General features: G+C 38.3%; 1 protein-coding gene across 4 annotated transcripts in view; it reads left to right on the top strand.

Moving 5' to 3' along the window:
• The window catches only part of slc6a5 (solute carrier family 6 member 5), an 89,715-nt gene that overhangs the window by 8,608 nt on the left and 64,624 nt on the right, over nucleotides 1-16,483 (top strand). For all 4 annotated transcript variants that reach the window (XM_039749238.1, XM_039749230.1, XM_039749254.1 and 1 more), the window contains exons 6-9: nucleotides 2,488-2,635; nucleotides 6,234-6,366; nucleotides 6,886-7,020; nucleotides 7,917-8,020. In XM_039749238.1, coding sequence (XP_039605172.1) covers nucleotides 2,488-2,635; nucleotides 6,234-6,366; nucleotides 6,886-7,020; nucleotides 7,917-8,020 — 520 coding nt within the window. The remainder of the gene's footprint in view (nucleotides 1-2,487; nucleotides 2,636-6,233; nucleotides 6,367-6,885; nucleotides 7,021-7,916; nucleotides 8,021-16,483) is intronic.

The raw sequence follows: 16,483 nt of genomic DNA, 5'->3' as shown, positions 1-16,483 counted from the left end.
GCCCTTGCTGTATTTATTGCGTCAGTCCAGCAATACTTGATCGTCTTGATGTGGCCGTGACTTTTGCATACAATGTGTACTTTTTTTCTGTGTATTTGTAACAATATGGTTCTGTTGTTCTCTAATAAAAAAAGCAGATACAAATATAACCAATAAACTAAAAACGTCGTGAATGTTTTGCTCGCATGTACAATCTTAAAAATACCGGATCCAAAATGGCGCTTTACTGGGTAGTGTGGTTCCTTGGTTAACCATTGCATAACAAGGAACCGTTTCAATCTGAGAAGGGTTCTATACATATGAAATTGTTTATTTCGGATATCAAAAGCTTTGTAATACCTGGACAAAACAGAATCAGTTAATGCATAGGCTACCTACGGAAACGAACAAATCAGGAACATCCGTTTTTTTTTTTGTTCTTCATTTCGCCTTATACAATTTCTTGTATTAGGAATTTGTTACTTTTCGCATACCCCTTAGGGTCAGGGTCAGCCATTCTACAGCGCCCCTGGAGCAATTACAGGTTAAGGGTCTTCCGCCCCTTAAAATCATGAACCCCATAGTGTTTCACAAATCTGTCATTATCTGTTATCACTATCTGTTCATGAGTTTTAATGGAACCTGTTACAGACCTGACTAATGTCGATAAAGCTTCTTAGCAGGACCTTCGTGTGCATGGATGGCTATTTTAGGAACTAAAATGATCATCATAAATAGCATTGCTCTGAAGAACCACTTTGGCACCTTTATTTTAGAGTTTTGCAACAAAGGCGTTGTGTAAATTGTGAGCTTCATGTGAAGTTGCTGAGGTATAAACATAGGAGAAATATCTTAAGACAAAAATTAAAATGAAGAACATTTTAGCAAAGAGCGCCTAATAGTCACGTGTACACAAGTACTACTAATAATGCAAATCTTATATGTACTGTATCCATTTGGATTGTTGCCCTACCTCCTGAACGAAAGCTGGAGGAAGAACCCTAATTAACTAAGACAGCATTTGAATTTAATAATAATAATAATAATAATAATAATAATAATAATAATAATAATAATAATAGTAAGAAAACCCGATAATAACAGTGCGATAGCAGATCGAGAGGCTGTGCAGCTTTTGCACGTTCTCCCCATGTCTCAGCACGATTTCCATTTGCTTCTCAGGTTTCCTCCAGGACCCCCCACTGGCAGAAGACTTAGACCTGCGGCCAGGTGTGTTTGTGTATGTTGCCCTCCGATGAACCCGCCCACAGCTGGTCCGTGCATTGTGGTCAACTTCACGAAAAAATGTTACGGCTACGAACGATCTTATTACTAAATAAAGTGACTTTGAAAATGGACAGATGGATCTCAGTGAGCATTTGTTTGGTTCGCATACTTACCTGGTACGGATACTCGTGTTTTCGTTATTTCCACTTTGGAAATAATTTCCACATAATTATCTATGCATGGTAATAACAAGTCCGCCCATACGTGTTATTTTTTTTTTGACCTTTGGATTTGCCTCGACTTTCGTTATGAACTCAATCCTCCTGGTGTGTCTATCCAGGCATTGGCAGAGGCAGTGTCGCAGCTCGGGATAGATCTTGCTTGAAGGGTATATATATACTTTTGTAAAAGTTTTCAAGATAAAAAGTTAACTTTCCGTTTTTCCAGAAGCGTGTTTTGTTAAATACTGTGCCTTTTCAAAAACAGTTAAGGTCTGAACGACATCAATTTGAGGTGACTCGATTTTTTTCATTAAGTGTATGTGTGTTTTAATTTTTAGCCCAACACCAGGGGATGCCCTCTAAACCCATTTAGGCACTGCTCCCTAAAACTACCCTCTGCACGATGGCTGTCACAAGAGGAAGACAACTTACATTCCATGTACCCGGTGCCCGGTGTACATTACAATACGTCGACATTCGGACGCTAAATTAATCACCATTGTAGATAAAAAAAACCGTTACAAGTACGTGAGTACAATAAAAACATTTCCGTGTGGATAAATGAAACCTCTCAGACATTGTGTAAAGCTAATGCATGCGCTTACTTATCAAGCCGAGAATTGATACAAATATACTTGAAAAACCTTTATTAGTTCCTGAGAGTGGGTAATATTTAGCGTAAATCGATGGTAAAATGTGACTTTCTGAAACACAAAAAATGACAATTAATGGAAGTTTCCCAACAAAATCACCAGTTCATATCAAAACAGTTTTCCTATATTTACACTTTCCAGTGTAACTTGTCAATATAACGTTCGTTTACTGTTTTTACTACAGTTCAAATTTTATATTTTGTAATATACTGTATCATAGTTATCCAAACTAATGTAACAAGCCTTCTAATGTTAAGTAGAAGGTAACAGCGTCTATTTTATTTTAAGAAGAGCTATTTTGTCCTGCGGTGGGGTGGAGGGGTCTCTATGCCAATTAGCCAAAAAAAAGAAGCTTTGTCACGTTCAAAAGAGACTGGATTTCTTGTACCTTTGTTTTCCCTCTACAGATTCCTGCCTTTTGCGAGATAAAAACATTACTTCTGTGAGGAACACTACTTTTTGTATGTCTGCCAATGCCGCCGGTAATCTGACCAAGCTCGCCTCCGTTACCTCTGGAAATAAAACTTACGTCAGTCCCAGCGAAGAATATTTCAAGTAAGAATAATTCCTTTAATATCTGATTTTCACAGATAAAATGAAGTATTCTAATAACTAATTTTGTTATTTCGTTAGTGTTGTTGAGTCATTGTCTCCACCAGCCAAATCTTTATTTTGTGCAGCTAAATAAAGACCGTGATTTTACGCATATTCGAATTTATGACTAACTGTTGGGATATCTATCTATCTATCTATCTATCTATCTATCTATCTATCTATCTATCTATCTATCTATCTATCTATCTATCTATCTATCTATGTGTCACTGTTGTCCATACACAACTGCACTGGATTTACCCGAGTCGGTCTTTGGTTAACCTCCCATTTTGTCATAAACACGTAGAAAGATTTCACGCGGGTTTTGAAGTTTGAAAACATGAAACACGCGAAATACCCGGCTAGAGAACCCGTCCAAATGGTGACATTAGAAAGACTCACTTTCCATCCATTATCGAATCAGCTTAATGCCCTTCAAGGTTGCGGATCTCTGAAGCACATTATAGGGTTACAAAGTAAGAACCATCTCCGAATGTGGCAAAAGTCATTTAGAAAAACTTAATAAAACGAGTAAGTGAGAATGAACCAGTGTAGGAATGTACCGTTGATCTACAATCGATTAAAGGTTTAACGTTTATTCAAAATCCTTCCCCATTGTAACAGACAAAGGACGACCGCACATTTCCTGTCTGAAGAAGTGCAGGTAGGATTTCGATTATTTCCTAGCACAAGATGTCCAACACAAATCACACACATACTGAAGGTGTTGTAAGCGCCGTTATAAGCATGATAAATCGCTGAGACGGTTTTTCCTTTGTTTGTTGCCTTAACTTATTTTGTATTTGTCACCAATACAGCAAATTAGCGTGCTTTCGCTTTTCATCCGCATTTTCGTCTTAAGCGCATTTAGTGGAGATGCATTATGTCTGATTGAATTAGCGACATACGATAACGCAATCAACTGGTAGTTCTTTTTTCTTTTCTTGTCACAGATCTTCATGTTAATATTTTTGTTCAACATGCTGGTATTGTTCTAAACGTCAAATGCCCCTCTCCCGTTTCGTTAGAAATTTTTTTGTTGGCAACCCCTTGGTGCTTTCATTCATCTTTGTCCGCTGCCCTGCGTTTCCGTGTCTTTAACTGTTCTGCCCCGGTGAATCTTTCAAGTCTGTCATCGTCGTGACATTTACAGTTTTTTAGTTTATTCTTTTCGATTGACAGTTTCCCACAGTTTAATTCATAGCCAGAAAGACCTTTAGAGTATAAGAAGGTTACAGGGCTCGTTTCACAGTAACAGGATTTTGCTGACAGATCCAAAAAGCTCGCTGGTCCGAGAGATCGGTGACTGTGAGTGGGGGTGTATGTATGCGTGTGTGAGCGGGGGTCCGCTGTCAGGGCGCACTGTTCACTCTTCTGTAGCTCCCGCCTGACCGATTACTAACTTTTCTTTACACGGCGTATTCGCTGATAAACTCATTTGTGAGACAGATCAGGAAACCCAGTGGTTGGTGTAAGCGTCTCGGACTTCAGAATCTGTGCCCTTCTCATGGGTCATTTTCAGTTCCAGCACCAAGAAATTAAAAATGAAGTGATTAAACAGATCTGTAATTCCAAATCTTAATCCCAGAGACCCCTCAAGATTAGTGGTTCCAATTTAGCAATTCTTGATTAAATGTTGGCTCTTGTTGTTAATGAAGCATTAATTTATTAATTTATTAGCATTAAGCTCAGCGTTCCTTATCAGTGTAAAGTTTACTTTTGAATGAGGTAATCAACAAAGTGGAGTGGTTTGGACCATGCAGGCCCAGCTCTAGGGGGACATTTAGCTAGGTTAAGCCCTCCTCAGTTATCACATCAAGGGTGGATTTTTTGAGACTTTAATATACATTATGTCCTCCCTAGTATATCAGATGCCCCCTTAATACAGTATTTCGTTTTGGGTCCAGGACTGATTTCGATTAAAGTGATTTAGTATTCCTTGATGTTTTTATTATTTTTCTTTTGTTTTTAGAAATCATCAGTAAAAATAATAATGTAAGCGGGACTAAGTCACAACAAAATATTTGATAAAATAAAATTAACCTTTTCTGAATTTTGTATGTACAGTATTTCTGACAGGTAGATGGTATAGACAAGGAGCTGTTGCAAGTTATTGTAAAGTCAGAGTGGTGTTGTGGCAAAGACTGCCAGTTCACTTGCGTTCTCCAAGTCACCTAAACCTGCTGGTGCTCCAGTACTAAGAAATGTCTGTGATTAGGAATTGTATTCTTGTTTTGATAGCCACACTGAATAAAGGCTTCAGGTAACCATTTGATTATAAATTACTTTCATTGCAGCATTGGTTCTCAATTAATAAACTGCCAGAAGCAAACACCAGAATCCATCACAACCATCCAGTAACAAGGCTGCCTATCTGTGCTCTGCATCAAATACATTAGCGTAAAAGTTACTTGTATCTTCAAACACAGCGGCATTCAGTTATCAGTGTGCTATACAGCAGAGGAGGGGACAAAATTTGCCGCAGTATGTACGGTAATTAAAGGAAAGGCAGTGCTTTGTTGAAAAATCCAAAACACTTTAAGGGGACAATATTATCTTTCCTGAGCATTGTTGTTTTTCACATAATATTTGTATAGTTTTGTGGGGGCTTGATTAAATTGGCTTTATATAAAGTACCTCCGAACAAGACTGACATTATTTATAATGTAATTCATACGCAGCATTTTACTATTCTATGCTCAATGTCAACTAACCTTGTAACAATGCAAAATACCAAAAAACTATTATCAAAGTTCCTCTTTGTCTTGCTGTCCTTCCAAAAAGCCTGCATAATTGCTGATGCAGAGCAGACCTGGACTTCAGTATTCACAATTTCACTAAGAGTTCCAGTTTCAAGGAGAACAAAATGTAATGGGGCTGAGAAACACTATATGTGAAAACTGTAAAGCCAGCAAAAAAATCCATTAGCATGTACAGAATGCATAGGCCACTTGTCATAAAAGTCATAGGCTATTATAAAGGACTGGCGGAATGAGGCAGAAAATGTACTGGCAAATCTCTTTAGAAAGGTCTGGCTTGCCAAAACTGGCTTCTTCACACTAAATGTTTTTGCTGGGTACTTCATTACTTATTGGGAAATCCTACCTGAACAGCTGACTAAAAATACAGCATGGACTAAACCTTTATTAGAGTTTTTAGAGATTGTGAAGGTAGCATCAGATGCGTACAGTGCAGAATGGGGATTGTACAGTTAGAGATTATGGAACTATGGATTCTTTAGCTTTAAAGGGAAAATATTTCAGTAGGTCGGCATGATGTGGTATTTAATGTAATGATACAAATATAGCTTCTCGCTACAAAAACTTTTTTTTGTTTGTGAGAGTGGCATCCATATTCTGTTAAATGCTTGAGAAATTTAAATCAGGTGAATCTGAGTGATTCATGACAGTGTCCTACTAAGGCCTGATGTCTTGAGATGGTGCTGCTGGCTTAGGCTCCAGCTACTTGTGACCTTGACCAAAGAAAATGAATGGATGTGTATTTCAGTTTCAAAGCCACTGGGCGATCATGTGCTAATGCTTTTTGACCCTTCTTTCAGATACAATGTGCTGCATATCTCCAAAGGAATTGAATATCCAGGTGACATCAGGTGGCCATTAGCGCTGTGTCTGTTTTTGGCATGGGTTATTGTCTATGCATCCCTGGCAAAGGGAATTAAATCTTCAGGGAAAGTAAGACTTTTTTCTTTCAATTTAAGTACACTGCACACATATCCTTGAAATAATGTGTATACATGCGAAGTGTGCCTTATTATCTCTTATATCTGTTAATTATACCTGCAACATATATATATATATATATATATATACACACACATACATATAAATAATTATTTTTTCATCGCAAATTCTCTTTTTAACATTAACCTAAGAAAAAATTCTATTCTAAAATTTCAATTTTCAAAATTAGTTTTTGACATTTTATTTATTGCAATAATATTAATATTTATCGACATTATTAAACGAACACGTAAATAATGATATAAAACACTGTTTTACACTTTTCTATGCCAAGAAATGTCCCCCAGTCTTCTCTCTGTAGTCTCTCTGTCTCCCTCTAGTGGGATAAAAGAAATGTCTTTCTCTATGAGTGGATATCCTGTCCTCTATGCAGATAAAATCTTCTGTTTCTTCACACTTTGGAACCTTGTGTATTGGTCTTCATTTTGATTAAATGCCCTTTGTCTGTAGGTTGTGTATTTCACTGCTACATTCCCCTACGTGGTGTTGATCATTCTATTAATCAGAGGAGTTACTCTTCCTGGAGCAGGCGATGGGATTTTGTATTTTATTACACCAAAATGGGAGAAACTTAATGATGCAAAGGTAATGCTGATTTTTCACACCTAATGTAAATTGTGCTCATTTCTCAGTAACATTATTGTGAATATTTTAATTCAATGTATTTATAAAAAACTATCTGCATGATACGCGCACACTTTTATATCTAGTGTCTGTTTAAATATGGATACTGCCTTGAAACACATCTTGAAAAATATTTTTCATTTCTTTAATGTGCTTATCTTTGAATAGTGAAAATGCTGTGTATCTTCCATATGATTAATCTTGAATGTTCTCACATTAAAATATGCTGACTGTAGTTTCCACAGGCTACCAGCCATTTAAATACTGAGTATCATAATGTAGGTTCATATATTAGATTAATATATGGTGTTTATGAGTTTGTCTGATGTGTTTTAATGTATTAATAAATCATCATATACTACTAAGCCGTGGATCCAGCTGAGAAATCTTTTAAGGGCTCTTGGCATTTTAATTTGCATGCAGAATAGTTAGATCCCTAGGAACATTTTCATCCTGTTCTTAAAATTACTTGTGCATCCATGCATGAAAGCACAGTCTTAAGACATGCAAAGGAGCTTACAATGTCCAGGGGTTATAAGTGAGTGTTAACAAATTAAACGTGAATAAATGAATTTTTGTCAAGTATATCTCATGACTGCCACTGAATTTTCAAGGAGAACTTTTCAGGTTGGATTACTTTAGTGATCGACCCTATATTTCATTTTTACAACTTTCAGCTTTTGAGTTGTGTTACTCTTATGAAATATAAGTGAAGTTGTATTAAAGTGTGTGTAGAACAAGGGGAAGGTGCATTCTGCTTATAAAAGATGAACTGTGAGGTACCTCCAGAATGATACCCTATTCTATACACAGCACACCACAATGCTCAGAATTCTAAAGTTGTGCTTTGTCACTAGGTGTGGAAGGATGCAGCGACTCAAATTTTCTTCTCCCTGTCTGCAGCCTGGGGTGGACTAATTACCTTGTCATCATACAACAAGTTCCGCAATAACTGTTACAGGTAAAGCAACCTGCCTTTCCTTTATCTGAGATGTTGTCAGGTTAGGTGAGACAGGAGTGTCCGCAAACACTGCAAAGAACTGGTGTTGAAAGTGTTAATGATGGGGTCGTGATGTTTAGGGGCCTTGTGGAATCTTCCTGTTAATATCATTCATTCCAGGAAGCAGGAGCTTTAAGTAGAAATAAGGACTTTACAGCATGTGAGTTTGGGCATGTGAGTAATGACAGCTAAGGACAGTCAGATTTATAGACTGTTAAAATTAAAATTGATTTTTGAGGCAAACAAATGGCCCATTTTTGGTTATACACTGGTGAGGGGTGTGAAGAGTCATTTATTCAAAGAATGCCAATAAAAAATCTGTCAGTGTTATATGTGTACACTTCTTAAATAAATATTCCCCAATTACGTTTTAAACGTGCCAAGCAACAGCCCCTTTCCAGTGCCATTATTCATTTTATCCATTAACCATTATGCTCAAGCTTAATACTTTGCAAATAAGACTAGCTGATTTGGTGGTATGCCCTTTAGGTAGAGAGTTGGTTATAAGTTCAGAGAATGAGGCAAACAGATTTCTGTCCCTTCTGTGGCCAGACACAAGAGATAAGAGTTGGAGGAAAGATGCATGAAATTTCATATGTGAAAAAGTATGAATAGTGAAGAGAATCCTCTGTCTTTCTCACACAAACCTCTATTCCCTAAATAAAAGCAATATTCACATCTGTTTACACTGTTGGCTGGTGCTGCTTCCTCTCAGCTCCAGGAAACTGGGCTCAGGACCTAGACAGGTTGGAGTTCTTCAAAGTGGCAGGGTGATGGCTTCAGTGAGTGTGCCCTGCACCCTGCACCAGTCCGAGGCCAGGCTCCAACTCCCCACAACCTTAAAAACTGGTTTAGGTAGGACAAAAGATGACATCTAAATGCTGGCATGTTTATAAATGTAGAGCTACAAGAATGGTGCAACTTGAACAGCATACATGTTTAAGATACACTAACTTTGTCCTATTAAACTAGTGCAAATTGCAGTTTATCTAGATGAGAATGAGAGCCATTGTGAAATCTGGTGCTTATTATATAGAACAGGAGTTTCAAGCTCACATCCTGGAGTGCTGCAGTGGCTGCAGGTTTTCATTCCATCCACCTTCTTGTTAACCAATTGGTCCTGCATGTGGAAAAAAGTATGTTCTATTAGTTTTAAGTGACTCAAGAGTCAGAACCCTGAATTGTTTCTTTTTTTCTTTATCCAGCATCCAAACAATAATGAACTACAAAGTAAGACAACAAATAAGCAGCTAACTCTTTGGTGTCAAACACCATTTTTGCTCCATCCAATTTGTTAACTAGAAGTCATTTCTGGCTGTTAATGAAGCTGGCTGTTATTTAATTCTGTGGCCTGTTAGTATTCTCGTTCTGCCACAACAGACGTTTCCAAAACTGTCGACTTGCTTTGCATCTCATTATTATTTTAGCCACCGGTTAAGAAAAAACAAACAAACAAACAAACAATTAAGGGATCTGATTCTTAAAAAGCATTACCTGCAGTTATTGGTTAATGATGATGAATGAACCCTGAAGAGTTTGCTCACGGAGATTCTCAAGAACATCTCCAAACTGTTCATAATGTATTGCAGTCAATAGATAAAGAGAAATTGAACTGACTTTGAGTGGATTATAATGATGCAATGTCAATTTAAGAGTTGGTGTAAGCTAAGGAAGCATCTGCCAACTGTGCTGGACTGATGAGTATGGCCAAAAATTTGATTTGAGCTGCGAGACAGCAGTGCTTACCAGTGTGCCACCATGCCTCAAACAACAAAAAGGACAAACAATACAATAACCACAAACAAAATACAAAAAATGGCCACAAACTAGTAATAGGTAAATAAAACATAGATCTTTGTACTCATGGAGCTCCACTCTTGGTGTACATTTTGGCCATGTCACGAAGTGTCAGTATGGGCCCGGCTCATTCCATTGTTTGAAATCATAGCACCAGCACAGCAGGAAATTATTTTTTGTTTCACATGTAGCTGTGCAGATGCTTCATACTTTTTTCTTCAACCAAGAAGAAGGAAAAGCCTTGTAATTAATTATACATCTTTCGTACTTATGTTTCACAGGATCTCCTGTGTTTTCTGATGCGAGGCGGACTCCTTTAAGACATGTTTTGAGATCTTAGGTAGGCACTTGGCTAATGGTGCTGTACTACCAGCTCGCAGGGATCAGTGTTATATATCCATATGCATGTATTCTAGCTTTGTCCTACTGACTTTCATTCCTCTCCTCTGTATAGCACATCTCCAGGGTCTCCTCAACCTGCTGCATACTCTCATTACAGTTCACAATGTCATTCGCAAATATAATAGTCCATCTGGACTATGTCTAATCTCCTCTGTCAACCTGTCCATTACCATTAGAAATAGGAAAGGGCTCAGAGCCAATGCAATCCCACCTCCACCTTAAACATATCCTTCACTCGTACTGCAGTCCTCACCACTGTCACACTTCCCTTGTACAAGTCCTCTACCACTTATACATAAGTGTTTGTCACTCCCGAATTCCTTATACAATACCACAATTCCCCTCTAGGCACCTTGTTATATGCTTACTCTAGGCCCACAAAGACAGAATGCAACTTCTTTTGCCATCTCTATACTTCTCCGTTAACACCCTCAGAGCAAACATTACATGTGTAGTGCTCTCTCCTGGCATGAAACCATATTGCAACTCACTAATTACCACCTCCCTTCTTAACCTTGCTTCCACTAATCTTGTCTATAAGTTCATGCTGTGGCTCATCAATTATTAGGGAAACAGGTCTTATTTTAGGAGTGTGTTATAGACCACCCAATTCAGACAGTAATTTCAACACACATCTTTTTAGTAATATCAAAAAGGCAAGTTTACAGGGGATATTATAGTCATGGGGGACTTTAATTATCCAAATATTAACTGGGATAACCTTGCAGATGGAGGAGCACAAGAGCAGGAGTTTTTAGAAGTAATCAGTGACTGTTTTTTAACACAGCATGTTAAAGCACCAACAAGGGGTGAAGCCTGTCTGGATTTAGTATTCTGTAATAATCAGGATAGAATTGAGGGTGTAGAGGTGATTGAACCACTAGGGTCAAGTGACCATAATGTAATACAATTCTCAGTATTTTGTAAGAGTACAGATGCAAAGACTAAAATTGTTAAGTTGAACTTTGGTAGGGCTAATTTTGAGCAGAAGGGACAAAGTCTAAGTAGGATAGACTGGGATAAGCTTTTAAATGTGGAGACAGTCGAGGAGGAGTGGAACAGGTTTAAAAATGTTTTACATGTAATGCAGGACAGATACATACCTAAATTTGGAATGAATAGGAAACTTAAAAAACTCCTCGGTGGATTAATAAAGATTCAAAAAAGAAGTTGCAAAAGAAAACGCTGCTTTATAAGGCATATAAGACTAATGACTGCAAAGTGAATCGTAGCGTATGAGAACATGAGGGCAACCATTAAGAAGGATATCAGGGAGGCTAAAAGACAGTTGGAGAGGAATATAGCAGATAAGGCGAAAGAAGACCCCAAGAGATTCTTTCAGTATTTTAGTAGTAAAAGAACAGTTAAGGAGGAGGTCAAGTTCATCAGGAATAGTAAAGGGGAATTAAAAGATACAGACAATGAAATAGCAGATGCCCTAAACTTACATTTTTCTGAGGTGTTTACAAGTGAGCAAGTGGATAACCTCCCAGAGGTAAACGACTACTAAGGAGGTACTGAGGGATTTGGAAATTGTAGAGGGAGAAGTGCTGCTCAGATTAAATAAGATGAAATCAAACAAATCACCAGGCCCAGATAATATTTATCCTCGTGTTCTTAAGGAGGCTAGTGAGTACATATATAAACCCTTGACACATATTTTTAGGAAGTCACTGTGCACTGGAGAGATTCCAAAGGACTGGAAAATGGCAAATATCATCCCATTATATAAAAAGGGTGACAGGGCAGATCCAAGCAACTATAGGCCAGTAAGCTTAACATGCATCACAGGAAAATTAATGGAAGGAATTATTAAGGATAAGATTGAGCAACACATGGCAAGGACAGGAGTTATTCTGAACAGTCAGCATGGGTTCAGAAGAGGGAGGTCATGTTTTACTAACATGTTGGAATTCTATGAGGAGGCAACAAAGGATACGATCAAAGTGGAGCTTATGATATTATTTATCTGGACTTTCAGAAAGCATTTGATAAGGTGCCACATGAGAGGTTGGGCATCAAATTAAAAGAAGTGAGGGTTCAGGGTGATGTTTTTAGATGGGTGCAGAATTGGCTCAGACACAGGAAGCAGAGGGTGATGGTGCGAGGAACCTCATCAGAACTGGCCGATGTGAAGTGTGGTGTTCCACAGGGGTCAGTGCTAGGGCCTGCTATTTTTAATATATATAAATGATTTAGATAGGAATATAAGTAAGCTGGTTAAGTTTGCAGATGATACCAAGATAGGTGGATTAGCAGATAATTTGGAATCCGTTATATCATTACAGAAGGACTTGGATAGCATACAGGCTTGGGCAGATTTGTGGCAGATGAAATTTAATGTCAGTAAATGTAAAGTGTTACAGATAGGAAGTAAAAATGTTAGGTTTGAATGCACAATGGGTGGTTGGAATATCGAGAGTACACCTTATGAGAAGGATTTAGGCTATCGATTTAAGCTATCGACTTCCCAACAGTGTTCAGAATCCATTAAGAAGGCTAACAGAATGTTAGGATATATAGCACGATGTGTGGAGTACAAGTCCAAGGAGGTTATGCTCAACCTTTATAATGCACTGGTGAGGACTAATATTGAGTACTGTGTGCAGTTTTGGTCTCCAGGCTACAAAAAGGACATAGCAGCGCTAGAAAAGCTCCAGAGAAAAGCGACTAGGCTACAGGGGTTGAATTATGAGGAAAGATTAAAAGAGCTGGTCATATAGAGTTTAAGCAAAAGGAGATTAAGAGGTGACATGGTCGAAGTGTATAAAATTAGGAAGGGAATTAGTACAGTGGATCGAGACTGTTATTTTAAAATGAGTTTATCAAGAACATGGAGACACAGTTGGAAACTTGTTAAGAGTAAATTTCACACAAACATTAGGAAGTATTTCTTTACACAAAGAACGATAGACACTTGGAATAAGCTACCAAGTAGTGTGGTAGACATTAAGACGTTTGGGACTTTCAAAACTTAACTTGATGTTTTCTTGGAAGAATTAAGTGGATAGGACTGGCGAGCTTTGTTGGGCTCAATTGCCTGTTCTCATCTAGAGTGTTCTTCTCTTCTTAGGAATTCTCTCACTTTCCAAGATTGCATTAAACAATCTGGTTAAAAACTCCACTACCACCTCTCCTGAACATCTCCATGCTTTCACAAGTATGCCATCTGGACCTACAGCCCTTTCATTCTTCATCCTCTTCATAGTTGTCCTTACTTCCTCCTTGCTAATCTGTTGCACATCCTGGTTCACTATCTCCACATCTTCCAACCTTTTGTCTCTCTCATTCTTTTGATTCATCAACCTCTTAAAGAATTCTTTCCATCTGCTCAACACAATCTCCTACCTTGTGAGTATGTTTCCATCATTATCCTTTATCACTCTAACCTGCTGCTCTTCTTTCCCAGCTCTGTCCCTCTGTCTAGCCCACCGGTCCTTTTCTCCCCCCCTTAGTGTACAACCTCTCATACAACTCATCATAAGCCTTATCTTTAGCCTTCGCCACCTCTCTCTTCACCTTACGCCTTATCTCCTTGTATTCCTGTCTAACTCTTTGTCTGCATGTTCTCCTGTACTCCCCCATTTCACCACTAGGTTTCTTTGTCCTCTGTCCAGATGTCACAACAAGCACCCTTCTAGCTGTCTCCCTTACCACTTCTGATGTAGTTACCCAGCGATCTTGTAACTGTTCACTGCCAAATAGTGCCTGTCTTACCTCCTCCCTGAATTCCACCTTACAGTCGTCCTTTTTCAACTTCCACCATTTGATCCTTGGCTCTCCAACGTCACCCTACAGACCACAATCCTGTGCTGCCTAACTATGCTTTCCCTTGCCATCATGTTGTAGTCTCTAATTCCCTTCAGACTAACCCTCCTACACAGGATATAAGCCACCTGTGTTCCTCTCACCTCTTAAAATAAATTTTTACCACAGCTATGTCCATCCTTTTCTCAAAATCCACTACCATCTGACTTTCTTCATTCCTCACTTTGACACCATACCTACCCATCACCTCCTCATCCTCTCTTTTCCCTTCACCAACATGTCCATTGAAATCCACTCAAATGACCACTCTCTCTCCTTTGGATACTCTGTCCACCACATCATCCAATTCACTTCATCCGCACACCCAATTTGTGGGGCATATGCACTAATAACATTCATCATCACACCTTCAGTTTCCAGCTTCATAATCAACACTCTGTCCAACACTCTTTTCACCTCCAAAACATTCTTGACATACTGTTACTTCAGGATAACCCCTACCCCATTTCTCCTCCTATCCACACCATGGAAGAGCAATTTGAACCCACATCCGATACACCAGGCTTTTTTCCTCCTCCATCTAGTCTCTTGCACACACAATATATCAACCTTCCTTATCTCCATCATATTGGCTAACTCTCCCCCTTTACCAATCATACTGCCAACATTCAAAGTTCCTACCCTCACTTCCACTCTCCTAACCTTCCTAACCTTCCTCCTCTTCTCCTGCTTCCAGACATGCCTTCCCCCTCTTCTTCTCCTTTGGCCAACAGTAGCCCAATGTCGCCTAGCACCCTGTTGGCTAACAGTACTGGTGGTGGCCATTGTTAACCTGGTCCTCGACTGATCCGGTACGGAAATCTGTATTGTTTTCCACAAATTGATCTGGCAAAATTTTACACCGGATGCCCTTCCTGAAATAGCCCTAAAAGAAAAGTGACTGTCTGGAAGCGTAGCAAAACAGCTCAATGGCTTCTGCACCCTCTGACCCTATCTCAGAGACGTGCTAAAGCATGTTTTTTTTGCATGAATTTATTCTAAAATCCTCTATCCATAATGAATATTCTAAAATACTCCAGCATAATATGCATGTTCTAAGAAAAGTTGTATTTTATAACATAAACCTAAAATAATAGAACAAGTGGTAGATACTGTACTCTAATGCAATTTACTTGTTTTTCATATTTTATACTGAACACTACACTTAAAAACACATTAAAAAATGCTTTAAAGAAAATTATGAAGTAAACAAATCATTATGTTATAATTTCCATTTATACACAAATTAACAACAATTTGCCTCTTGTGACTGTAGATGTATAGTATACAGTATGTAAACTGGCCCTGTGATGCATGGGTGCCCTGTCCAGTACTGACTTGTGCCATGCATTACAGTGCTACTACGGTAGGCTCTGGCCCGTTCTGACACTGTTTTGAGAATATTATATGTTTTTGTGATGAAATGTTCATTAAATGCAACAAAATAAAAGAACTGAATTCAATTCCCGAGCTGGCAATCCACTCAAGAACAAAAACAGGTTAATTAAAAATAAGGAATGAATCAGGATCTCCATGATGGACCTCCAGCCCTAGTCCCTCAATAAAATGCTGTAAAAGCCAGGCTGTAGGGATTAAAAATCTCCCAGCCCTTAACCATCTGATCTTTAGAAAGCACTTATTGATACTGGAACTGGATGACCCTTTGATACACAACACAAAGCATTTGAAAAGAACCAGGATAGTGGATTTTCAGAGATTAGAGGAGAGAAACTCAGAAGATGTTCAGCAAGAGGCCAGTGTCAACTTAGCTTCAGTGGTCCTTAGGGATAGGAGCCTCATCAGTATAGATTTTAGAGTGTGAACAGAGAGGTCCAAAAGGAGATAATATGGAATGTATATAAAACAACAATAGAAAGAGTCAAGAAAATAGTCTGAATAGGATGAAATGTAAGTGTTTATGCTGTAATTAAGAAAGTAAGTGACTGGGAAATAAAAATGTTGAGAGGGGTTGTTTCTCTACAAGGAGTGGTAGCAAAAATAGCAGTCAGGCAGTGGGTTTTATCAACCATTGATAATTGATCTGATTTAAATTGGAAATTAAACCTGTAGAGTGAATAAATGGAATGCAGTATATAATGATTAAAGGGGATGGGGGAGTGTATCTAATAGTTGATCTGACTATGAATATGAATCAGTGCTGGCAATTAATTTAAATTCTTTGCTAATTAGTATTTGGTTGATTAGATTTGGTTAGTATGAAAGCTGGTATGGAGCAGGGAATGATAGAACACAGCCAATCTGTCTCTCCACCAGCAAGTTACAAAATTTACAGGTAACATCTGTGGCAGAGTTTTGAAATGCAGGTTACATTATAGTAGAATAATCACAGAGCCCTCATGAGAATTTGCAGCACAAGACATAGCTACAAAATGAAGCTTATTCCAAACTGAGGTATAC

The sequence above is a fragment of the Polypterus senegalus genome, chromosome 1, assembly GCF_016835505.1.
Source record: "Polypterus senegalus isolate Bchr_013 chromosome 1, ASM1683550v1, whole genome shotgun sequence".
Taxonomy (NCBI): domain Eukaryota; kingdom Metazoa; phylum Chordata; class Cladistia; order Polypteriformes; family Polypteridae; genus Polypterus; species Polypterus senegalus.
This window is presented reverse-complemented; position numbering and strand designations above follow the sequence as displayed.